The sequence below is a fragment of the Coturnix japonica genome, chromosome 2, assembly GCF_054131305.1.
Source record: "Coturnix japonica strain WE chromosome 2, WE-NBRP24, whole genome shotgun sequence".
In the NCBI taxonomy this organism is placed as follows: Eukaryota; Metazoa; Chordata; class Aves; order Galliformes; family Phasianidae; genus Coturnix; species Coturnix japonica.
Window position 1 is genome coordinate 86,280,590 of NC_140664.1, and position 26,511 is coordinate 86,307,100.

At 38.0% G+C, this 26,511-nt stretch overlaps 1 protein-coding gene across 23 annotated transcripts in view; it reads left to right on the plus strand.

The window, feature by feature from the left end:
* CTNND2 (catenin delta 2) overlaps positions 1–26,511 on the plus strand; it is a 587,225-nt gene that overhangs the window by 210,540 nt on the left and 350,174 nt on the right. For all 23 annotated transcript variants that reach the window (XM_085537861.1, XM_085537872.1, XM_085537859.1 and 20 more), the window contains one exon: positions 14,471–14,583. In XM_085537861.1, the coding sequence (XP_085393987.1) occupies positions 14,471–14,583 (113 nt within the window). The remainder of the gene's footprint in view (positions 1–14,470; positions 14,584–26,511) is intronic.

The window sequence follows — 26,511 nt, forward strand, 5'->3', positions numbered from 1 at the left end:
TAAATAACCACCAACACTTAAATTTGGCTTAATTCCTGACTTCAGTACACTGAGTATTTAGCCTTCTTTTTTAGCCAAAAACTAAATTGCTTTATAAATTCCTAGCACTTGCTAAGTAATCAGCCTGATTTCACATTTTCCTTCTTAAGTGGTTATATAATCTGAAATATGCAAGTAAAGGACAACAGGATAGGCTCAGCAAATTAAGTAGCCCTTCTTTTGTTCTTACAGTTTAGCATGGCAAATGTTGCTTGTATTTATTTATTCTGGGCTGCAGAGGCTCCTCTCAGAAGGGTCTGAACTGAAGAAAAATTTGATTCAACAAAGAGACTTTGCAGTGCTTTGTTCCGTGCAGCTTCTTGAGTAGGGAAACCTAGTGTTTTCCATAGGACAAGGTGTTACTGAAATCAGGACAGTGTCCATGAACAAAGAAGAATGAACCCTGCAAGATATGATAGTCCACCTGTGATCAATTCAGAATATAAAAATGTATCCTGAAAATCAATGCCTGAAGGGAGAATGCCAGGGAGGTGGAGCTCAGCTCTTGTCAGTGCCTGAAGCCTGGGCAAGAGGTGATGTGTACAGATTGGAATGCAGAAGATTCTCTTTTAACATCAAGGAAACACTTCTTTGCTGTGTAGGTGACTACTACAGATTTCCAGACAGGTAGTTGAGTCTGTCCTCCTTGGAGACCTTCAAGTGCTGTTCTGATGTGCTCCTGAGCACATTGCCATGGGTGCCACTGCCAGGGCAGAGGGGTTGAACCCAATGTCCTTCAGAGATCCCTGCCAGCCTTGGTTGTTCTGAGATCCTGTGAAGATGCCTGTCCTGCAATGATTAGGACCTGGTGTGGTGCTTGGATGCTGTGTTGTGGTTTGTGAGCGGGTGGTTTGATTGACATTTCCAACTTGCTGGAGTAATCTTGTGTATTTGATAGGTTGGGCAAGCATAGATTGCAATTCCGAATTCACATTATTTTAGACTAGCCACGATCATTCAGAAATGTCAGATTTCATCTGTCTTGGAGATGTTCAGCTGTGCAAATCATACAGCTTTGACAAAGTAATCCCAATGCCTATGCAATCTTGAGATGCAGAAAAGCCCTGTTAAGACTTACTTATGTACCATGGTGTTTGTGAAGTGAAAGTGAGTTCCTCTCGTGTAGCCTCAGGAAATGGCAGGGGCACATCTCTGCTTTCTCATAGCCAGGGAGTGATCAGAACTGCAAGGTAGCATGCCACATGCCTGTGTAGGGACTGGGAGGGGAGGAGAGATGATAGCTTGCTGGCTGTGCCATATCAGCCCTGGCCATTGTGTGGTGTGTGTTGAAGCACAGCAGTTCTCTAGAGAGCTGCTGGGGGCAGGGTGCTTTGCCTGGCCATCCTGCCTGACCAGTTAGGCAATTTTCCTTCTGCTGACATGGAGACAGTGCCTGTGGTCACAGAAGAGGGGATGTGTGTTGGATCCAGGCACTGCCATGTGCAGAGAGGAGAGAGCAGGCATTGAGTTGTGTCCCCGGTTCCCACTTTGGTCAGAGGGCAGATTTAAGGTGGGGGGATGGAAGGGTAAGAAATGTGACTCAGAAACCATTGCTGGAAATCAGTTCTAACACTTCCCTCCCTTCCTTTCTGCTATTAAATTAGCTTGAAATGCCAAATTCAAAATACAGTATGTTTTGGCTCATTTTTATTTTCCTTGCCTTTCTTAAGCAACTATGTTATCAAAATCCAATCCCTTTTAAAAGAGAAGCACAAATTCCTACCCGTTAGCTTTGTATTCAGAGCCTGGGGGCTCTAATGATGCACCATATATATACCAGGTCTTACATAGAACTGCCAGGGTTAATGACTTTACTAGACAAAGGTTCTTGTGTTCATCATCCAGGAGCAGATACAGTTGTGATTGTTTTATTTTGCTGTAGTAATGGCTTAAATTTCAGATGACTAATGCCAATTAAATGTCCTGTTTACAGTTATAGAATAAGTTGATTCATTATTTCTACTCATTTTTTTTCCCATTTCAATGAAAAATACCTATGATACTTATGGCTCTCTTATTTTATAATTGTACTGTGCATTAACTCTGGTTGCTCTAAGGAACATTCCTGTAGAGATTCTTACAACACTCTCATCTACTGACGTTTTGCTGGCAGCTCACTGGTACTTGAACCAATTCCTGTTGGTGTGAGTGGCATCATTATTGTAGTGATACTTGATATTGCTGAGGTGCAGCAAATGCTTGTGTATGTTTGATTACCCAGAACCATAACTGCAAATCCAATCCAGTATGTCTAATTTTTCTGTTGTGTTCAGGGTTTTCCATAGGATAAATACTGCAAGTTGTGTGTTTATGTGCTTAAAGACTCCAGTACAAAATTGTTTTGTGTTCTGTTGTACAACAGCCCAGATTCCAATCTTCATGTTTTGTGGATAAAGATCAGTTTTTATATTAAAATGATTGTGATTTCTGGTTTCTGAACTGCGGCAATAAATTGTGATTCAATAATGAGAACAGCCTTTATTGGTCAGACAAGTTGTCTCAGCCAATGACCATGTGCAAGTGCTGAAGAAAGAGTAAGAGCAGGGCAAGAATATGATACTACCACCCAATGCTTAAAACTTGCCTATTTTCTGACTTCAGTAATCCTTTAAGGCCATTCTGTGCTTACTAAACATCAAAATAATTTGTTAGGCGAAGAACCACCATCTTTCACCTGTTTTCAAGTCTGCCTTTTGTTTCCTATATGCCCTACTACCTGGTTCTGAATATCTAGTGCATATGTCATAGAGTTTTTTGGCCTCTACCATGTGTTCTCATCAAGCTGTCTCCAGACTGAAGAATCCAAACATTATTGTTCCCCGCGGATAATCTTTTTTGTCCCATTGACCATCGTTGTAGCTCTTTTCTCTATTTTTTCAGTTCTGCCACATCTTTCTGACATGAGAAGTGCTTGGCATATTTTCAAGATTCTAGCACACTTGTTCAGTGGCACAAGACTGCTGTAGGAAGGCTGGTGGTCTGAGGAGCTGGTGTGATGCAACTGTAGTTGTGCATGGGGCTCTTCCTCAGATGATGATGTTTTCAAACCAGCCAGAGCTCCTGAGATGCAGCCATTTGGTACATGGCAGCAATGATGGCCTACTATAAGGAGGTAGGCTCTCAGATTGTCTTCTCGTCAGTTTTTCCAGGGAGGAGGACAGGCAGAATTAGGCTTGTTGTTCAGGTCAGCACTTAGCTGTGTGGCTGTTTTCCAGGATCAAGAGATATCACAAAGACTATGAGCTACCAAGCAGAGAAGGGATTCAATTATCAAAAAGGTGCATGGACATCTTTTCTGTTAGTCTGGCTGACAACAAGTTGGACTTTAAGCTAAAGAAATAGAGACAAGCAAGGCTAGAGGAGACAAGGCGAAAGCATGTGGGGTGCAGTGACAAGGAAGGCTCCCACACTCCCCTCAGAGATGAGCCGTAAAGAGGACATTATCAGAAGTGCCTGTGCACCAACCCTCACGCTGTGGAGAACACCACAGAAGAGGTGGAGTTCTGTGTGCAGTCACAGTGTTACAGTGTCATTGAAATTACAGATTCTCAGGGGGAAAGTTTGCACCTAGAGTCCTGGTTTTTCCCTACAGCTGGGTTTTGAAATACAAGAACAGCCTAGCTAACCACTTTAGAAGGAAAAGGAACAGGCATAGAAAGAAGCTGTCTGGAAAAACAGCAAGCTACTGAAAAAGCTCCAATGGGAAAAGAACAACTAGAGTGGTGCAAAAGAAGGCAGACTCCAAAAAAGGGGTATATAGAAACTTTGCTTTGGTGTGTAGAGATGCGGTGAGGAAGGCAAAAGCTCAGCTGGAGCTCAAACTGACCAGAGACAACAAGTGTAGCACACAAAGTTCTGCAGGTATGTTAGAAGGCAGCAGAAGCACAGAAAAGATATAGGCCTGTTGTTGAATAGGGTCCGCAATTCAGTTAAAATAATACAGAAAAAAAAAAGTTTAGTTACTTGGCCTTCTTTACCTGGAATTTTGGGCCCCAAAACATGGTCGAGAGGAAATGTCAAAGCAAATGGCAGACCACAGATAGTAGAGAAGGGTCAAGTTAGGAACCTTCTGTACAAACTGGACAAGTACAACTTTGTGGGATATGAGCCTGTAACCAGCCTTACTGTCATGCATAGTTGTGTATCACTGGCAAATATGGTAACCCTGTTGTTCACTCCGTTTCAAATCATTTATAAATGTACTGGTGGACACCTTTAGTTGCAAGAATGTACCATTTATTCCTAGTCTTTATCCCCTTCTTAAGAACTTCACCATACAGAAACCATCTGGAATCACAGTTCATGTTATCACAGTGTCTACTAATTCTGTTCCACGCAATAGACGCTTCTAATTTGCCTAATACAAATTGGATCTCCCTGGAAACTGCTGTTGCAATCAAAGTCTTCAGTTCTCATGTACTGCCTCCATTTTGAGATATACAATTGTTCAGTTCCTTTAGTAACTTCTGAGTGAATACCATCTGATCTTCCCGTTTGTTATAGTATGTCAACTTGTTTCACAAATATTTTGAAGTCACTTGGATTTCAGATACTCTCACAAGAGCCTCTCAGTGAGTTCTTACCATGGGAATTTCCCTTGAAATAGCAGAAACCATTCCGAAGGAATCACTTAGTTTCTGTTCAATGAACCCTTTTGTATCCTGATCATCCAATGACCCTACAGAGTCTCCAGGCAGCTTTTTGCTCCTGGTGCATTTGAAGAAAGAACTGCTGTTAGTTCTGATGCCTTTATCGCTTAATACAAAATTGTAGCTTCTTGTTTACTGTATTGTTAACTTAATCTGTCAATATTTATGGTCTCTTATGATTATTTGAGCTTTTGGAAGGAGTTTTTTTGGTTTCTAAAGACTTCTTTGCCTTCCTGTTGCACTGTACTTCTTTCTTTGTTGTGTCTTCAGTGTTTCTTAACACCTGAATAAGCCTTTTGGACTATAAAAATTAGAGAAGTAGTTGAAGACTTCCAGAAGTATTGATTTTTGTATTCTCCTCACCTTTCTAACCTTCCAATGCGTATTTTCTCTTATCATACATGTCATTTTTATTCAGTGAGATTGTTCATTTAATTTGATTTTAAGCTCTTTCCCTGTCTTGATCTGTACCACAAATGTTATCTTGAGTGCTGCGTTCCTTACCTGTTTGTTTTCAGACAGGGAATTTTTAGACTGTAATTTCATAATGAAATCCTTTTTTTACTTTATTTGAAAGATTAACTTATTCTTACCACAGTAAGATCATAATGATACTCCTTAAAACTAACATTTTCATTACTAATTGTTCTTCTCTTTCATTAAGAACAATATGAATCTGTTGGGAATTACCTTAATGCATAGTATTCTACAGGGTGACTAGAAAAGGAATGAATGGTCTAATTATTTTACTAGCTTTCATGTTTTTAAGTTCTATTTAGTAGAAATAATGAAAGAGGAAAAATTCAAAAGCATGTTTTGGACTATCAAATTTAACTTCTATTGCTACAGAATCTTCTGTGAGAGAAAATGGGATAATTCTGTGCCGACCTTGAGTTCACTTGTTAGCCAAAGCTGTTTGGAAGGCTGTTTTGTGTTGCTTTTTTAAATACTTTGGAAAAATATGCAAGTTATTTGACTAATCGATATATTGTCTGCTACGACACCAGAGTTTTTTTTGTTTGTTTGTTTTCAAAGCATTCCTGCCTTCTTGCTGAATTTCCTTATGGTTTAACAGTAATAGGTAATAATAGGTAATAGTCTGGTGCGGGTTGGAAGAGACCTTAGCGATCATCGAGTCCAACCCCCGGGATTTGAGCCTCTGTGCTGCAGAGCGGCACTTCTACCACTTGCGCCACAGGGGGGATTCGAACACCCGTGCCCTGGTGTTGCAACGCAGAATTCCTACCACTGCGCCAACAGGTAAATAAATACATTCCAAATAAATACAGTAATCCTGTTTACTGTATTTATTTGGAAGCCCAGCCAAGTAGCAAACTGAATTCTGCAGGTATGCAGCAAATCTAACTTCTGTGTTTTTAGCTATGGGGGAAGAAAAGCAAAATCCTGTAGCCATTACGTTGGGTGCAGTAGTTTGCTCTAATAAATGAACAGCCCATCTGACTTTGTTATATAACTTCTGAATCTCTGACTAATATTAATGAGTTGCTTTTTAATGGCCATGTTCAGATCTACTATTCTGATTAATTAAGATTCAATGATAATTGCAAGTTATGTAGTATGTTCTTGGATGTACTACACCGCCAGTCTATGTATTGGTTGAGAAATCAGGCCAGGGACAGCAAGAGAGACTGTTCACCTGAATAATTTCTGCATTACAAGCACAAGAAGAGGAAGGGACAAGGTGTCTCTAATTTATTCGAGCTTTGTGGACATGAGTAAAGACAGTGATGTGTAACGCTGACTCTCCATCTGCATGCAATGCCTAGAATATAATCTGTGGCTTCAGAGCTCTGGGATAACTAATAAAAGGTGTATAAATAGAGAACTGGAAAGCCCCATGATAAGATGCTGGAGCGTTCTTTGAATGACTGAATACATGAGCAGAAAGACTGTATGCAAAGTGTTATGTGCTTTTTAGCCACATATGTTGGTGTGTGTACTGACACCTTTGTAGCTCTTGCCAGCATGTCAGACCACAGATTGGAGAAGAAAGGAAAAGCGGGAAACTGGATGTTTTGTCAAGAGTCAAAAAGGACTCTCATAGTGTCTCAATATCTTCAGCACTTTGGGAATTTTCACTTGATGAACCCACACCGTTTCACTTCAGTTCATAGATGTGAAAAGATATACATAGAATCACAGAATGGTCTGTGTTGAAAAGGACCACAATGATCATGTTGTTTCAGCCCCCCTGCAATGTGCAGGGTCACCAACCACCAGACCAGGCTGCCCAGAGCCACATATACAAATAATCTTTACATCATAATAAAGCATCTTCCAGCTGTATCTGGATGGTGTTTCACTTTTTAGAACAAAAATACCTGACAGCTATGTATCAGAAGATAAAGGTGAACAGCAGCATTCCACAGCTCATTATGATAACAGTTCTGTTTTTATGTTTTTTTTCCCCCATCTTTGATTTAGGAAATCTTTGATAACTGAGGAGTAAATCAGGATTACAAACTGGGGCCAATTTAAGTGTCAAGAGCTGTTGCTTAATTCCAGCCCTATTTCTCTCACTCTCTTTGGGTAATATCTGTTGTCTCAGAGGTTTCATTTTGAGACTACCTTGAGCTTTACAATTAATAATAATAAGCCCTAAATCAAGTCAAAGCAAGTGAGTTAAGAAGTCAGTTTATCTTACATCTCCCTTATGTTGCTGCTCTGAAAAGAAGTAAATGTGTGAGAATAGAAAACTCTTAGGAGTTCTAATTCTGTTCTCACCCTCACGGACTTAGACTCGCATTCATCAGTGTAGGGACTGAAGTAGTTTGCATTGGAGGAATGGGAATACCACGGCAATCATGGTGGGTGATAAATTGAGTGTGTGTTGGCAAGGGATGCAAAAACTAGAGAGAAGAAAAAGGAGTAAACTGAATATAAAACAGGAAGAAAAACATGGGATTAAGAAGTACAGGACAATTTGTAATAGAAAAAAAGAAAAAATAAAGGTAAAGATAAAGAAAATAACTTTAGTTACTATTCTTAGGAAGAAATAATGCAATTTTGCTAGGAACAGAAGTCTGGGCAATTGGGCAGTATTGCCTTCAGAGGCCAAGGAGCTGTAGCACAGGACTGTGCGTCTGGAAAGCTGCAATACACATTGGAATGCAATTGTAATCTCATTTCTATCAAGATCCTAAAAATAGAAAGCAAAATAAGGTCTTATTTCTATGGAAGTTTTCTGAAGGCATGAAAGTGACTTCTTTTTCCTTTAAGATTACTCCAAAGAAGCAGCAGTGTATTTTTAATGCCATAATCAAATCTATCTTGACTCCATAAATAACCCACGCGAATAATAGACCTTGGCTGGGAATTGCCATGTTAGTATCTTGTGAAGAAGCCTGTGATTGCTAATGTCATCTAGTATCTGGGAAGAAAATTCTCAATTCCCTGACTCCTGTGTGGTGTAGAAAGCAGTATTCCTTTATTTCTCATGATACGTACCAGGTGACTTGACAAATGAAGCACATGCTCTTACAGTTCACATTCTACCTTTAAAGAGTTAAGACATATGTATGCAGTACGTTCTTTTCCAAGAACTCATTAATTTATGCTCATGTCCCTCTGTGCATGCCTGGTTGCTGTGTCTTCGTTGGCTGTATGACCACTCATTTTTATCCCTGTTTTTCCATCATCGGCTTCATCACAGAGATTTCTGGTTGACCCCTTCCCCCCAATCCCAAAAATGGGAAAAGGGAAAGGGGTAGGGAGATGGGAGCTGGGCTCAAGGAAACAAACAGGGCAGTGGCAGTGATCTAAGGAGGAAAACTTATGTTACTATTTACAATATTGGAATGCAAGATAACACAATATAATACAATCTAATTGAAATTGAGGCTAATAAATCAAGTAAAATGAGAGAGAGGGAGAGGTTTTTGAAGACTGAGAAGCCTACTTGGAAATAGAAAGCTCCACAGCTTGGAAGCACACCCACACCAGCTGCCAAGCAGTGAAAGTGAGAGCCAGCATCACTTCTGTGATGTATTTCCCTCTCACCATGAGGTCCTCTGAGATGTGCAGTTGTCCTTCTCTGAGCTCCGCATGATGTTATGATGTGGAATACCAACAGCAAAAATTACAAAACCATGACATCTTCTGAACCTTTGCTTCAAATTCTTGTGTTTGTTGTTCTGGTCATCCAAAATCAGAGTGCGTACTTGAGATGCAGCTTCAGGAGTACCGAATAGAGGGGAATAATTAATTCTGTCTTGCTGAAAGTTCTTTTGGCATTGCAACTAAGTACGTTGTTGGCCATCATCACAAAAAGAATGCCCTGCGGATTCCCAACCTCCTGTCTGCCACACTCAGGTTCTTTTTGTGGAGATGCTTCATTTTCCTTTGTGGAACTTCATGACATTCAGGACTTGCAATTTTTCTTTCTGGAACTGCATGACATTCCTGCTGACCTGTTCCTACAACTTGTCAAGGCTTATCTGAATGCCATTCCTGCCCTCCAGCATATGAATTGTTTCCTCCAAATTGATGACTCCTGCAAACTAGAAGTTTCAAACAATTAGAGTCAACTATAAGCAAGCCTTTTTTTTTTTTTTTAAATTTTTTTTTCCCTCCATTAAGATCCTGCAACAACATCCCCACCGCTGAATTTGCTACCACTATGTTCTTCTATTTATTGCTCTGTTCTGAGCAGTTTCCCACAGCCTGATTTTATTAAATGAAGGAGAAGAATGAAATGTTTCAATGAAGAAGAGTAACAACAGTACATGAAAGATAGAGAAGCTAGAATGATTGAATGGTGCATTCTAAAACCCAATTGTGAAGCTTCTGAACAGCATTCGGTGTCAGATAGGGGGCATTTCTAGTGATGTTTTCACCATGCTTGAAAGCAACAACACATTCTGTTTTCCCTCTAGATACAAGGTAGGCTGTCAGGTCTGGTTTGTGTCTGATGTGGTTTCAGGTTTTCTACCAATTTAAACTTCTCAAGATTTTGCTATTTTCACAGGAAACAGGTGCCTCATGTAAAGCTGCTTGTGTGTTTTTGGTACACTAGGTTGAAAAGAGTTGTTAAAACACCATGCTAAGTAATGGCATACTTAAAAGTTTATAGATACACAGCATACGGAATTATGCACAGTACCATGGGAATTGCATAGCAGTATGTAGAGACTGCTTGTGACACTGAGGTACAGTTTCTGTTCTTTAATAAGCTTAAGAAGAAGATGGAGCCAGTGTTTTGCATTTCTATAGCCTGTGCGCTTTATGAAATTCTGTGATTTCTAAGTTATTCCTATAAAATACATCAGTTCACAAGACTGCTTCTTTGGTTGTTGAGCTATAGTCAGGCTTACTGTTCTCGTCTCACTGAAGATTCCCAACCCTTACTGCTGTTATTTGTATATGACGACTCAAACGATCATCAGTGCACCATTTTGTTTTGTATAGTATATTTACAGTTAAAGGCTAAACACTTTTTTTTTTTCTTTTAACATTACAACCTTAAGATGCACAGGAATTCAACAAATTCATAAGGATATTCAGCCTAAATTTAGATCTAATTTAAATTATTTTTCAGCTGCTTGTAACTGTCTCTACTGATCTTGCGTCCCTTGCGCAGCATCAGTACACAGCTCTCTGTAAAAGGACTGAAAAATTACTTTGAGGTGGTGAGGGGGTAAAGTAAAATGAGGTCAGCCCTAAGTATCAGCCAGATTTCTTTTGACTTGTTTTCCTACTCTCAGCATTCAAATGAGTTGACACAGACCACTGAGCAAATACAAAACAGAAGGTAACCAAAACCCCACCTCTTGGTGTGCTCTGAGCTCAGAGTTCACAACCTCTGAAGGCCGTGAAGATGTCTGTCAGGCCTACTCAGTGTTCTGCACCACTGTGAGATACAAGACTTGCCTCAAGCGCTTAATGCTTCTGTGGCTGCAGAAGGTAGATAGAATGTAAGTCCCAAAATGAAAAGGCTGTCTAGTTACCCTCTGTGGTGTGATGAGTATTTTTTCCTCCTAAGTATGTTGATAGGTAATAAGGCTTCTAAACAAAAATTGCTTCAGACTCTGTCAGGTACTGTTTTGATCGTGTCAGAACAATTTGATAAAGTTGTGTTGAAACTCCTCCCTTTCCAAGCTGCTCTTTTGACTGATTTCTCTGGATTACTCTTGTCATGATGTCTAATCTTTCCGCTGGCATTACACTCCCACACTGTTTTGTTGCTATGTCCTGCGGACAGTCAGAGTGGTCACTTAAGCGCCTTTGCCTGTGCACTTACTTTGGCATCATCACCCTTTTTAAAGCAGGCCATGAAGCTGGATTTGGCAAAGCAATGCTTAAGGTAATTATGAAGCTGCAGAGTAGTTTCTGCAGTTCTCCTGGAGATGAAGATTTGTGTAAGTAGTGGTTAGAAACAAGCTTTTAATTTTGATGTTCAGATTAGCTTGATTCAGATAAATAATAGAAGATTGTGATGATAACACAAGATGGCATGATCTGGGGAAAATGACTGTAAACAGAACAAATATTACAAATGATAGAATAAGGTTCAGTGAATATTTGTGTAGAATGTAAGCAAATACTATTTCTCATTTCTGTCTTCTTGCACTGTGACAGCTGCTTGAAATCTAAACATATGGAATTATTCAATGTTAGTCACTCTGCCTCCCAAACAGAAAGGAGGAAGCTTATTATTTTTATTATTATTATCTGGCAGGCATTCTTAATATAGTGGAATAGCAAACTCGTCCTACTCTTACTTGAATCTTTTTCTTCTTTCTTTCCAAGGCAACCCTGTAGAACTTCACCTTGGACATCACATGAGGGAAAATCTTACTTTTATGTTTTATGTTAAACTGAATGTCAAGGATAATTATAGGAAAATGGTTGTGTGAATGCCCCCTCATGCACCCTTAGCACCCCATCTTCCATCTCCTTCCTTCTCTTGGTAACTTCTATCACCTGATAGAAGACAATGAATGAAGTGAGAAATGGCAGCTAAGAAATTGCAAGCTAGTGATGAACTTAGTATTCAAACCACTAGGTAGTGTCTTGAATGGAGGTAGGAACTCAAGATTATTTTTTTCCTTTAGTGATCCAGAACGTCTTTGCTTTCTGCTTGAGAAGGGACAGGGAACACAACTGTTTGTTTCCATTTATCTCTTAGGACAGGGTGCAAATAATGTGGACATGGACAGAGATCAGAAAACGTGAATTTTTGCATCTCAATCAAAGAAACATTTTCACAACAATAAACTAATCACCTATAGAGAAAGGCCACATGCTATGAAATTAGAGAAAGAAGGAACACAGAAAAGAAAGAAGAAAGTAAGGAAGAAATATAGATAGTCAAGAAAAGAAAAGTAGATTTTGAAGACCAAAATCAGGATTAAAGGACCAAAACATGCATGTCCTACCTCACCTGGGACAGGAGACAAAACTGAATTGCTGAAAACTTATTCCAAGCTTCAATGTCTGTATGTGTGTCCCCTTTATGACTGAGTAAAGTAATTTCAAAAGACAGTGGTATAGCTGTTAACCATGACACCATGACACTATTTGATAGAGAAAATTCTCAGCCACAAAATAATATTGTTCAACATTATCCACCATTAAATATGCATTTTCAGTGGTGATGAACAAGAGCCTGTATACCGCTGTCATAAAAATCTACACCTGTGGAGGTGACTCTCTGTTTCACAAATGCTGTGTTGGCATTATTGCTAGGAAGATGTTGCCTAAGTAGTGCATCTTTCATCAGCCCAAACAGATGAAAGCCAGATGATACCAAATCTGGACTAAATGGTGAATTTGCTAGTATTGTCCAGACAAGATAGGGAATGTGCTCTGTGGTCTTTAAAGCTGATATGAGGCCTGGTGTTATTGCAGTGCAGGATAAAGGTACTCTTCTTCCCTAAGATGACTAGGGAGGAGTCATCACAGACATCAGAGTTGATGATTTGTCCAGGTTACAAGAAAAACAGAAGGATCACCCCTTTCCTATCACAAAAGAGATAGGACGTCACTTTACCTGCTCAGTGCTGCGTCTTAAATGTTTTCTTTGATGGGGAGTTCACTCTGCAACTCTGTGGACTGCCATTCTGACAATGGCTTATATTAGTGACAACATTTCTCTTCACCAGTAATGATGCAGTCCAGAAAATTTTCATCTTCGTCCACATATTGGTTCAGCAGATCATGACAGACTTGAAGATGGCGTTCTTTCTGTTCCTGTGTGAGCGTACATGGGATCCATTGGGGGCAAAGTTCATGATATTCCAACATTACCACATTAACAAATGCACTGGAGCTGATATTCAATTCTGTACAGAGTTCCCTTATAGTAATCCACCAATTTGTGCAGATATGCTGATTGAGAAATTTTGTGGTGTGACAAGTGTGTCTGTCCATCCAGAACATGGCCTGTCTTTCATGTCACTGCTGCCACTGCTGAAACACACCACCCACCCCGCATACTGCTCATGCACTGTTTGATCTCCATAAACGTTCAGCAAACATTGATGAATGTCATTGGTTGCAATTTTTTCTGCATGGAGAAATTCAATAATATCTTTGCTCCATCCACACTTCCATGTCAGACACCATTCTGTCAGACTGCCCCTCTGCTGCTGTCAGTTTCATGGCAACAAAGTGTAATGGGATACTGGCAAGAAGGTACAGCCTCTACTGTTGTACTATTAACATCCACCTCTGACATTGTGGCCAACATAATAAAATTGGAGGCATTACTTTCAGAGCAGCTCTGGTATATCTCCTTTAGCCCTCAGTGTAAAGGAGGGAGGCAAGGGAACAGTTTCCACCTACCCATGAATGTGAATTTATTTAATGATGACCAGAATGAAAATACAGCATGTTTAGCAAACTAAAAAGAAATAAGAATGTAAAATATTATTAAACAAACAAACAAACAAACAAACAAAAAAACACAGCAACATAATTCCACATAAATATTTCTATCTTGTGTTTGATGAAAATAATAATAAAAGATGTAGAAAATACAGTTTTTCAGGGAGCTGTGAGGATTAAACTTGGCTTGTTTTTTGTTTCTTTGTGTGTGTGTGTGTGTGTGTGTTGTATTCTGGTGTGTTTTTTGTTTTTAATTTGTTTGCTTTTAAAATTTAATTTTAGTAAATAGTCTCTTGTGTATAGAAATGAAAATTCGTTTTTGGGCTCTTTAGATAAATCTTGCCTGGTGGGGCTGGTTTGACTTCCTTGACAGAATGAAAGAAAATGTATTCAATTTGTGGCTTTTATCCAAAACTGCTTGAGTTTCCCTTCTGCACGTCATTAAGTGCTGAAATTTAATCATGTTCAATCCATAACAATATACCTTCAATTTCATTTATTTCAATAGTCTGTACTATGATGGCTGTTATTTTTATCCTCAGTAGAAAAGCTTTGCTCACCACATGACCATCTGCAGAACTTTATATCTCTTTAGTAACGCAAATTGTTGCTTTTGACACAGCATAGTAAGATCACCTTGCTATAAAAATACCTTTATGCCAAGAGCTCTACGTGAACTGTGAATGGTTTTGACGTGGGCCTGAATTGTTTAATGTGTTTGGAAATTTCATTCCCGATAAGCTGACTGATTCTACAGCACATATCAATGGAGTGAATGAAAGAATGAGTAGGTGTTGCCGCTTTGATTTGGATTGTGAGCACAATAAAAAAGGGTTTTCCCATAGGGTAGTGGTGTAAAGTTTTTTCACACAATTATTTTATGTACTGAAATTCTTGAGAGAAGTCAAAATGAATGGTTTCATGTATTTTTTCAGGAACTACAGTTTGAGAGACTGACTCGAGAGCTTGAGGCTGAACGTCAAATTGTAGCAAGCCAACTGGAGCGATGTAAACTTGGATCAGAAACTGGAAGCATGAGCAGCATTAGGTAATGCATGAATTGCTAATTTCTTTGTTGGGTATTGAAAAGAAATAGTAGTGATTGTGGTGTGAAAAAACTATACAGCAAGGATGATGAGCTTTTAGTAGAGTTCGAAACTTCAATTTTTAATATTTTATTTTAAAGGAAAGTTCAAGAGCAGAATAAATCTTATGTAATTGTTATCTACCTTGTCCAGTAACAAGGTAGTAGTGGCGTTTGGAATTTGTTGACTCGCTGCTTGCTGTAGTCTGAGTGGATTAAGAGAAAAACACCTGTTTCCATTACAAATAAGACTACCATTTCCACCAAAGCTTCTCAGCTTTAGATTTGCAGAAATGACGTGATAAGGGAATGAACTTATTTTATGAAAACTTTGTCAAGGTATTAAAAGCTTTTGGGATTCTTTCAGCTGCTTATACAGTTTAAGTAAAGCTGCTGAGCTGACTTAAAAATGCACTGATAAAATATGAATCATCATCTTTTTTAAACATTGACTCTCTTAAAATTGATTAATCTGTCCATTGTTTAGATGATGGAAGTATTATCTAGTGAACTGTAGCAGAAGGAAGCTGATCTGTTGGTCAGTTTGGTGCAACTAAAGATTTGGTGGTCTTGGGCTACTTCTCAGTCATGCTTTTCTCTCAGGTGAACTTAAAGGTGACAGTGTTTTAGTTTCAAGGACTGAGAGAAATGCTGTGTGGACATATCTTCTCTTTGTGTCAGTGGAAATACTAAGTGTGATGTATTTGAATACATAAGATGAAGAATGATAGACCAAGTTTAGTATGAAGCTTTATGTTATATAAGTAGAAAAGCCTGTAGAAATATACCTGTCACTACTGGAATAAACTCCTCTTCAGTTGAAGTAGCTCAGCCTGTACTTCAATTAAATAAATGGTTGTTTTCTGTGGTACGTAGGAAACCCATCATTCTGCAGAATGCTTCAAATACAAATTCAGAAAGGCTTCCTGAATCATGTCTGAATAACGCTGTTTACCTTATGAGCCCTATGATTGTTCCACACGGTGTTATGGAGACTGGGAGATTTCTTGTTTGGGAGAAAATGTGTTCTTTTGCATTTTGGTTACTGTTGTTTGGTTGGTTTTGTGAACATCTTTCCTGTCAGCAAACTGAGACTTTTTAACCATCAGTGGTTTGAATTGTGAGACAGTTTGTCTTCCCCAAAATAACCATATAAAGAAACGTTGTTCATTTAAATGTTACATCATTTTAATGTTGAATTTTTGCAATTGAGTTGGAAGCTTCTGAAGCATTCATTAGGAGGCCACTAGTAGATTCCCAGTTAGTCCTGTAATTTCTGCACTCATAGTGATTATCTATGCAGTTAATAGGTTGGGCTTTTTTGGTTTTTTGTTTGTCTGTTTGTTTGTTTTTACAATAACAATCAGAATTAATTGCTTTTCTTTAGTACTAAAATAAATTGATCCAAGTTATTGGGATTGGCAAAATAAAAAAAAAAAAATGAATTCCTTAGAGATTAAAGATTTAGATCCAGCAGGGATTAATTCTGTTCTGTGACTTTTTGTAATAAATATGTAAGTTCACATTAGCATTTAAGGTTTATTTGCTTGCCTAATTAAGCCAATGTATTTCAGGCTAAGAAATCCAAGTTATGAGAACAGTTTCAGAAATGTAGATTAAGTTCTAAACAAGGAGATGAAGAGTTTTCAGAATGTGAAATTGCACAGGAGAAACCATAGATATTTAAGGCTAAAACAATTGTATTTTCTTCTCATCTCAGTGTATAGAAATTAAAAATCCTCACAAAATTCTTACCAAAAGTATTATTAATTGTCCTCATCTCTGTATCTGAACATGGTGGCAAAAACTGAACGAACAGTCACAAAATACTATGGACTGTTCTTACTATTGGCACTGCTTGCCACGTAGTACTTTCAAGTGTACTGATAGGATCACAACTATAGATAACAGCAGTGCTGTTTCTGACTTATAACTGCACCTCCAGTGAGCAAACAGAAATTCTAAGCAAAATATCAAGAGTGACGCTATTATTTCTAAAATTATACAAGTTCAACATTACTGAGGGAGAAAGTAACAAAAATCTTCCTGTTTTGAATCCATTCCTTGAAACTGTTTTTCATTATTACCTCTGAATAAATGTAATAATTTTACTGCTCTGAATATGGGTTGGTTTTAAGAAGATCCCCTGAACTTAAAGCAGTTTATTTGGTTTTGATTAACAATTTTTTTTTAACTAAACTAAGAATGAGAGGATGCTTTTGTTTCAAGCTTTCTTTTTAGTTAAATTAAAATCTGAAATTATATCTCATTTTACTAAATCTCTGTAGGTAAGAAATTTTTAAATACTGTCATTTTTTAGTGTGAATTCTTGCCTCTAAGTCTTCAGTAGAACTGACCACACGCCTTCAGCGATGTCACCATTATCTAATAGGATCTAGTTTTATTCAGATGCCTTTCATTATCAAGCAGTAATCAGACTGGACTGCTTGTAATCAGCATATTTTAATACTGGAAAGTTAGATTATTATAGTATATTTTTTAAATCAATTCAAAATTCACTCCTAATATCTAAAAGGAACTTTTCATGTTAACATCTGTTCCACCTGTTACTACACAAGGAATTAAAACTCACACACATGAAGCAGCTTTCTATATTTGCTATCATGCTAAACCGGCTTACAGTGGTGTTTAACTACCATGTCTTGATGTAGCATCTTGAAACAACTGTATATGTGCCTAATAAAAAAGCACAGTGTACTTCATAGGGGAGATATCCAGAAAATTGTCCTCAGCTTTACTTCCTTGGGATATTAATTTTATGAAGACTTCTTAGTTGTCTTGTGACTTTGAAACCACATTTTTAAGAATGTGCTGAAAGACCATTAGTTCTGTCTACCTTTTTTTGTTTTATTTTTGTTTTCCACTTTTCTGGCACATTTTGCACTTGGTCCACAAGGAGCTGTGTATCCCACTGTACTATGAAGCTTTGAGGCAGCTCAATTTTCAGTCACTGATAGCTTAGTATATAGACTGTTTCTTGTCACGGAAATCAGGATCCAGAGATTAATTATAGGCAAATCTGTATACCTCAGTGCAACTGCTAACAAATGTGCAGCCTAGATCCACTGTCATGAATATGTCAGATTGGAAGTGGATCTAGTTAACCGGGACAAAATGTAATGTCAATAGTTTCTAGGATATGAAGTGGTTTAGTGAATTAAAAATGATATTACAGTTCTTCTGAAGATTCTCAGCAAGTACTAGATTCTTGAAGTGCTAAATTTCATGGTATTAGTCATATATCTTTATAGGGAAATATGCACAAGTATAACATAAATATAAGCAATGGAAAAAGTTACTAACTAAAATAATGTTTGAGATATGTCTTCTCAAATACTAAGGTGAAAACATTCCCACTTTTTCCTTTCTCTACCTTTATTCTTACTGATGTCTTCAAAACTTACCACAGTAAAGTAGAAGTGGCAGTTAAACTACTAGGGTAGTTTAATTAGGTTTAGGGTAGTTTGGTTAGGTTGCAGTTAGACTTGATGATCTTTAAGGTCTTTTTTGTCCTGAGCTATTCTATGATTATATGACTCTATGAAAGAAAACAGTACTTGTGTGGAGCTCATTAGCAAATATGTATGGAGCAGGTGATTATAAAAACCTTTGGAAAATGGGATCCAGTAATGTTCAAGTTTCTTATGACAAACCTGTTTGTCCAAGAAAAGTAAAATACATACTACCACAATATTAGAGGTCTTTGTCTGCTTCTGTCTCTGAAGCACTATTTACCCAAAACAGTGTTTCAGGCTATACTGCTAGACTCTAGCAATCTACTTACATACCGCAGAAATCGTTGTTGACTTCCTAGGTGCTGGGTTGCTTGCTGGATGATGATAAAGTCTGGAACTCGGCATTTCTGAAAGTCAGAGTACTGATTTACATTTCTGCTGAGGCCCAGTATTTAGGAAACCAGCTTAAAAATTAATAATTATATATTTTAATTTAAAAAAAAAAAAAAAGAGGGAAAATGTTGTTATAAGGTACTCAAAGCTCAAAAGCTGTACAGATTCCTGGTATTTCCATTAATCTAATACTTGCAGGGACTCTCTGCTGATTCTCCATAGCAAGGCATGTTGAGAAAGCAGATTAGTCCTACTGACACCCTACAGGGAACTAACTGGTTTCACAGTTTTCTAGCAAACAGGCTTCTGTTGCTGAAAGGCAAATTTCCAGCAAATGTCCAAGCAATCAAGTCTAGTGTGATTTTCTTTCTTATAGTTCATCCCTATCTTTTACAATAGCATCATTTCTTTTCCTGCTAGGGTTATCACCTCTATGAGAGCAGTAACACAGTAACGTTCAGCATTGCTCAAGTTTTAAAACGGGCATGTTTATATAAAATTAAAGTATCATATTAAAAAAAAATAAAAAATCATCCACATTACTGCGGAGAAGCAGCTTTTTTATTCTCCGTTGCTCTAGGAAAAGGTCTTTCCAGCTAAAAGCCTTATTTGTGGCTGCCAGTTGTCACTTTGATTCCCTCACAGTTAGCTCAAGTATTTCATTATTCCTTCTGTCTCATTAATACCACTATTAGAAATATGTAATATTAGAACATATATAGAATAAAAATATAATAGAACATATATAGAATAATAGAATATATATAAACATATATATATATATATATATGACGACGCAATAAAACAGAATAAAAACTGTGTATCACCATTTAGTGATCCAATGAAAACTCTACTCAGGTGGATATTCTCTAAATCATTGCATTGTTGGTGTGATTCTAAGATGTCTGAAAGTTCTTTCCAGTTGTCATATTCACACTTAGGTGTCTGGCTGCAATTCTGCACTTGAATATTGCACTGATTTGAAATTAATTGGGAAATATTCATCTTAGGTTATATATCTTCGTTAGTGTAAAATTCAGTTACGTATTGCAGAGATAGGTTCTGTGTAATTTTGGCAAACAATTTCTAACAAGTTCTAAGAAATGATGAGTGGGATGGAGCAGGACGAGGAAAAGAAAACAACTGTCAGTGACTAGAAAAGACTGGGACATGAAGATAAGGCAGAGGCATCAAGGAGTCATATTGTGCCCTTCGTGAGGGTTGCCGAAATGAAGACAAACATTGAAAATATCCATTTAAAGTGGATACTGGAGTTGAGAAATATAGTTCTTATTGTAGAAAATACAGGTCTCACTGGTTTCATTTGCTATTCCAATAGGTCATCACATCTGCATGTATGTTCCTGAGATACTATCAGATTATTAAGATTCCTGCTTATCTGGAAGGCTGTAAAAAGAAATGAGAAACAGCAAATACCTGACAATGATAAAAACTAATCTTTACAATGGAATTAAGCAGCAGAAGTTGATACAATTCCATTGGATTTCCTTCAGCTAGTTTTATAAGCAGATGGATATTTCTTTTGATTATGCACATCTTTCAGCTTATGAAACTCCATTGATACTGTACACCACAGCATCCCCCCACACAACATAGCTTATCCCCAGAGCAATTTAGAAATGAAGTGGTCATGAAACAAAAGTTATTTAATAATGCATTTTTACAAGGAGTGAGCCAAAATGCAGTCTGATGAAGGCTTCCCAGAACTGTTGACAAACCAGTTTTTCTGTTCTACAAATGAAAACAAAGTGACAAAATATTGTCCATATGCTTGAGGAAACAAATTCAATTCTGTGCTTTCTCAGAGATGTATTGCAGTCGGGCGCTATTTCTTCTCTCTTCGCCAGTCATGCATTCTTTCTCTCACCGTCTGAACTTGAGGAATATTGAATATCCTCCTCACTTTTGATGCCTTTTTTCCTTTTCCATTACCTTATTCCACCTAGCCTTCATACCTAAATACTGCAATTTGACAGAGTTCTCAGCACTTCCTTGCTTTGGTATGTTCTGAGTACCTTGCACCAGCGCAGCTATAAGAGCAGTTACTGTTACTTCCTGCCAAAACTCATCCAGGCTCGTTTACCTGTTTTTTAGCAAACGACTTGAGTTACTTTTGCATGAAGCTGGGTTTCCCTGGGTTCTTAGGTTTAAGAATAATGATTTTCAATGCAATCTTAGAATAAATTGAAGATTTTCAATGAAAATGCATTGATGAATGTTACGACTTCTCATCAGGCATAGCTTTCAGAAATATAGTAATTTTTGCTTTCATATCAAATGTGGATCCTGTGTCTTGCTGTGATCTGTTTTTAATTAAAAATAATAATAATAAAAACAACAACTGTATTTAGCGGTAACATTTGATGCTGGAAATTTAAGATTTATCTATTAATTCTGAAAAGCTTTGGGTTTTTTGGGGGAATGAGTCTTTTTTCTCTCACTTCAGAAATCTGCAATGCTATTACTAATAATAATTAGGTGATGTTTCCTTGCCAATAATTGATAATGTGCACAGGAGTATATAGAATATCAGAAGTTCATAGGAAGTATTAATACATTTTGTTGAATTCCAGGAGTGGCATGAATAGATGCATTTCTGTTTCTGCAGGCATCTCACAATTTGATAGCAACATACTTTGAATGGTTAATATTATGAGATCTTGGGGCATGTTGCCATTTCAGCAGTTAAGTGAAGATTTTATAGATTTTTAGTGTGTTAGAGGGGCTTTTAAATCCCTTGGGTTTTCAGTTCGTAGTGCATGTCTCAGTTACTGCTAATTGAGAATAAATATTGTGCCTCCTTCTGGCTTTTCCCTACCCCTTATATTTTTACTTCATGCCTCCGTGATGCTCATTTGTAAAAATAAAAAAAGAAAAAAGAAAAAGAAGAAGTTTAATTAAGAAAAATAAAGCCTTTTGCACTGCAGTTCTCTACTTCCTCACTCTCTGTAGAGCAATATCTCCCTACTCTCCAGATGTAGAGAAAGAAGATAAAGCACACCCTTTTTTGTTTTTCTTTGTGTTATCTTGGAAGAAGTAGTTCATAATTAAATTGATGTGTTTTGTTTCACAAAGGTGCTTCTGCTGGCTGTGAGGAAGACAGATTCAGGGACAAGGAGGGTAATGCCATTAGAGGAGCAGCCTCTTCATTCCTGCCAGCTGAAGTTATATAAATACGTTGTTATCATTGCGTTTTGTTTCCTTTTTCCTCTTCTCCCTCCTTAGGAGGAAAGTGAACAAAGGGCTGTATGGCGTAACCTGCTGGGTTAGACCACAACAGTCCTTTTGACACCCAACGTGAGACTCAAAGGGTTGAGATAATGACAGATCTGACTATAGCGTGTTAAAACAAAATTGTTTTAGACCTTTTGACCAGGTTTACAGATTCAGTGAGTAGCAAGTGCACATTTATCTTGACAGTATGTGTAGTATTTCACTTGGATCATATCTACTGTGTCTTTGCACTCCAAAGCCAAATTGTTGCCTGTGCTGGTATACCTTCCCTTGTGGTGTATGTGGTTGGACTAGCATAATGCAGTTAATTATTCCTTTTTATTTTTATTTTATCAGTATGAGATTTGTTCATTCTAAAAACCAGTTTTCAAATAATGTTTTAATCTAAGCCCACTTCGTCTTGAAACAACAACAGCATTTAAACAACACTGATTTGGAACTATTAGTATATATTGAGTCACCTTTAGTCAAAATGTTAGGCTAGTATGTGTTGAAAATAATAAACTTATTAACTTATAGGACTGGTCCAATTATAATCAGTGCTTTGGAGCTCAGTTATCCTATTTTTCACTTCCAATTCCAGAATCATAGAATCACTGAGATTGGAAAAGACTTCCAAGACCATTCAGTCCAATTGCCACCAATATTCCCACTCAACCATGCCCCTCAGTACATCAAAATGTTTCTTGAATATCTCCAGGGATGATGACTCCACCATCTCCCTGGGCAGCCCATTCCAGCACCTGGCCACTCTTTCAGAGGAGAAATTTTTCCAGATATCCAGCCTGAACCTCCCCGGGCACAACTTGAGACCATTCCCTCTAGTCCTATCTCTAGCCACCTGGGAGAATAGGCCAGATCCCACCTGGCCACAACCTCTTTTCATGTAGTTCTAGAAATCGATAAGATCACCTTTAAGCCTCCTCTTCTCCAGGCTGAGAAATCCCAGCTCCCTCAGCTGTTCCTCGTAAGACTTGTGCTCCAGACACCTTGACAGCTTCATTGCCCTTCTCTGAGCATTCTCCAGGGCCTTAATATATTTCTTATACTGAGGGGCCCAAAACTGGACACAGTACTCATACTTCAACCCACTGGCCTCAGCCCAGCTATCCAGCCTGCTCAAATCATTCTATAGTGCCTTCCTACCCTCAGGCAGATTGACATTTGCTCCCAATTTGTTGTCATCTGCAAATTTACTGAGGATGCACTCAATGCTCTCATTCACATCATCAATAAAGACAGTGAAGAGGACAGGTCCCGGTACAAACCCCTGGGGGACACCACTCGTGACAAGTTGCCAGCTGGATCTGTTATTTAGCCAGTTCTTTATCCAGCAAAGATTGTGTATGTCCAAGCTGTGGGCTGACAGCTTTCCTGGGCGACTACTGTGGGATTGTAGTATTGAAGGCTTTGCTGAAGCCTGGGTAGACTATGTCAACAGTACCATTCACCAGTTGACCATAGAAGGAGATCAGGTTGGTCAAGCAGAATCTGTTTTTCTTTAACCCATGCTGGCTCGGCCTGGTCCCTTAAGTCATCCTGCATATGCTGCGTGATCTTGCTCAAGATGATCCTTTCCTGACATCAAAGTCAGGCTAACAGGCCTGTAGTTTTCCAGATCCTCTATATAACCCTTTTTGTAGATGGGACTCACAGTGGCAAGCCTCCGATTCTCTGGGACATCTCTGGTTGACCAGGAGCACTCTGTCAGCTCCCTCAGCACCCTTGAGTAGATTCCATCCAGCCTCATGGACTTATGGAAGTCCAGGATTTACAGAAAGCTCTGGCAGCTCTTTGGAAATTCACAGCCAAATAATTTATCAATGAAATGTAGTACATATAAATTGATAAATGTAGTCATTGGGGATCAGTAATCACCACAAGTTGCTGATCAGAATAGAAGACCCTATTAATAAATTGTAGTAATTGCCGCCTCCACTTTCTGTGGTGTTCTGCTAAATATATCATCAGAATATGCCTTCCTGGGAATATGTAAATGTCAGGATATGTGACTTCAGATATGGAAAGCTTTTACAAAAACCTTTCTGATTTTCCCTTTCCAGTCAGTATTAATCCTGTAGATGAACTGAGCAAAAGAGATATAGATTATCCATATATGAAAGCATTTATAAATCTGCTCTCCAAAACGATAGCATATGGAGTAAATTAAGGAAGTCAGTCTAAAAGAGCTTCTTTAACAGCATTTATATGTCCCAGATTTTTATTTTTTTTTCTGGTTTAAAAAATACACTGCAGTTGGAAAAGAAAAGAGTGGTGCTTTTGTTATTGGATATTCTACCCTCGTCCATCTTTTTCTCCCGTCCTTTCCTCTAGACTTCTTTCCCTAGAGTATTTTCAATTAGTGCTGTAATTAAGAAGACAACAGTATTTTCATTTGTAGTTAAAAACTTGCAAGGCATTCACCTTGAGTCCTTAATTTTCGCTCTACTCAGAAGTTTAAGAAATAACAAAGACTTGTGTACTGCCGTTACAACCACTGTAAGAAACTACTATAATTGAGCTGGTATCTTTCATCAAAGAAAATATTAGAAACATTTCCTGGGCATTGCTTGATGTAAAATGAATGCTAACAGAGCAGGTTGGTCGTGGGATTGGCACTGGTGATGCTGATAGTAACTGAAATGGCCTTGGGCAGAGCAGGACCTTCCTGCCCCAGTGTTTCACAAGCCGATCATGTTGATCCTGGCAAAACAAATTTCCAGCAGGCATCCATGTGCTTTACTTCTGAGCTGCCAATTTGTTCACACCGTCGATTATGTTCAATAAGAAATGAGAAGTTACTGTAATTAATCTGTTCTTAGGCTTTTGAGGTATGAAACATGGCTTGTTATTGTAAACACTGTTCTCTGATTTTCTTGTAATCTAATATTTGCTGCTGCTTCCATGTAGTTCTTAACATTTTGGTTCTAATTTTGTATATCGTATTTTTAGCTGTTCTGCTGCTTCTCCCTTTTTATTGATATTGGAAAAGTGTTGGTCTTTTGATGAGCAATGAGCTATTCCTTGTGGTTGAAGGGGAACAATTTATCTTGCCAGGGTGATGTCATATTCTTGAGTTTCAAAACCTAAGGTCTGAAGAATGTGTCCAAAATGGTAGAGATTTTCTTTCTCTGTTGAGCATCTCTGTTTCTCAGGTGATCTCAGGTGAATAGGTCTGGGACCTTCCAGTCTACTGTCTTCAGTTAAATTAGAATCTCTTCATCATCTTCTCTCAGGCTTTTGAAGGCCTCTTTCTCTTTACTTTTGTAGCGTTAATCGTTCTCTGTCCTGAAGCTTTGTCATCATTTTGTGATGTATTCTGCTAATATCTTCTGTTCAGTAGTGATTCCCAGCTTAAAACCTGGGGCTCCAAGTCTAGAGGTAGGAAAGAGTGGGAAAGATCATAAAACTTTCATAGATGCTCGCACTGTGAGTGAATAAAGTAATTTCTTGCAAGTTTGTCAGAAATATTGCATGCTATATTTATTGATTATAGCTATAAATAGAAGATTATATGCAAAAGCGTACACTTAATTCACCTGGTATTTCAACTGTTTCAGTGAAATATGTTGACCTTCCATTAGTCTTCTAGGAATAGCTCAGTATGAAAGCATTGCACCAAAGTTACTAAAGTTTATGAAGTAATCTATTCAAAAAATTAAATCATTAAATCCATTTCAATTGATGTTTAATTTTGCCGCAGCCAAATCTCGAGGAATACTGTGCAATATGACTAGTGAGCAGGCAGGAAAAAATGTAATGGAAGATACAAATCCTGCTGCTCTTCTCTAATTTGATGACCTCTCATTAATTTCAAAGTTATTGCTAGGGTAAAGAACTTAGAAAATGACCTTCGGTTTTGCCTATTTAAATTGCTAGTGGAGCTGTCACATCATTCTTATGGGAAAGAACTATGGATGTAAAAATAAAGATATTAAATGCATGGTTGAAAGTACATTCAATGTATTTGCTTCTATATTGATTTTCAAAAGCTTGGCAATATCTGCTTTAACTCACTGTGCAATGGTTAGAGGTTAATCTGAGAAAAAAAAAACACACCAAAAACTTGCAGCATTGATTTGATGCTGGACTTTCTCATACGATGGAATTGCAGAAGAATGCAAAGGCTTTGGAAGGGCCAATATAATCACAACTTAATTTAAAGGATTTGTCAGTATTAGATTACGTGTTTGCTTTTGTGGAACCTCAGCCTTTTGAATATCTGTAAAAAGAATGGTTTTAAGTGTTTCAAGGCAAAAATTCAAGCTGAGTTTCTAGAAGTATCCAGACTATTCTTGTGTCACAAAGGTGAAGTTTTAATTGCTTTTCAATATGCATTTTTACAGAGGTAAATACTGATGTTATACTTCCTCATTGAATTGTGCTTTTTCCTTTTTAAGAGACTGGACAGAAGTTGATTTCCTTCTTTCATTTCTTTTGTTGCGTGATTCCACATGGAAAGGAAGGGGGAAAATAAATAAATAAAAGAACACATTTATATTTGCATGGAGGAAGGGAAGATTTCAGGGTCTGAATGAAGCATTCAGTTCTTCCAAAGCATCCATTCTCTCCTGTGGCATCAACGCTCTGCCAAGATTGTCACACTGTGATACCTTCTTTATTTTTAAGCTGGAGACTTTGTAAGGCTGGGATTTTTTCAGTCTGTGGGTCTGCAGTATGGTAACGTGAAGCCTGATGGGAAAGCTTCATCAGCAGCTCCTGCTTGGAAAATCTTTGGCTTATACTTTTCAAGCATAAAACTTGTGGT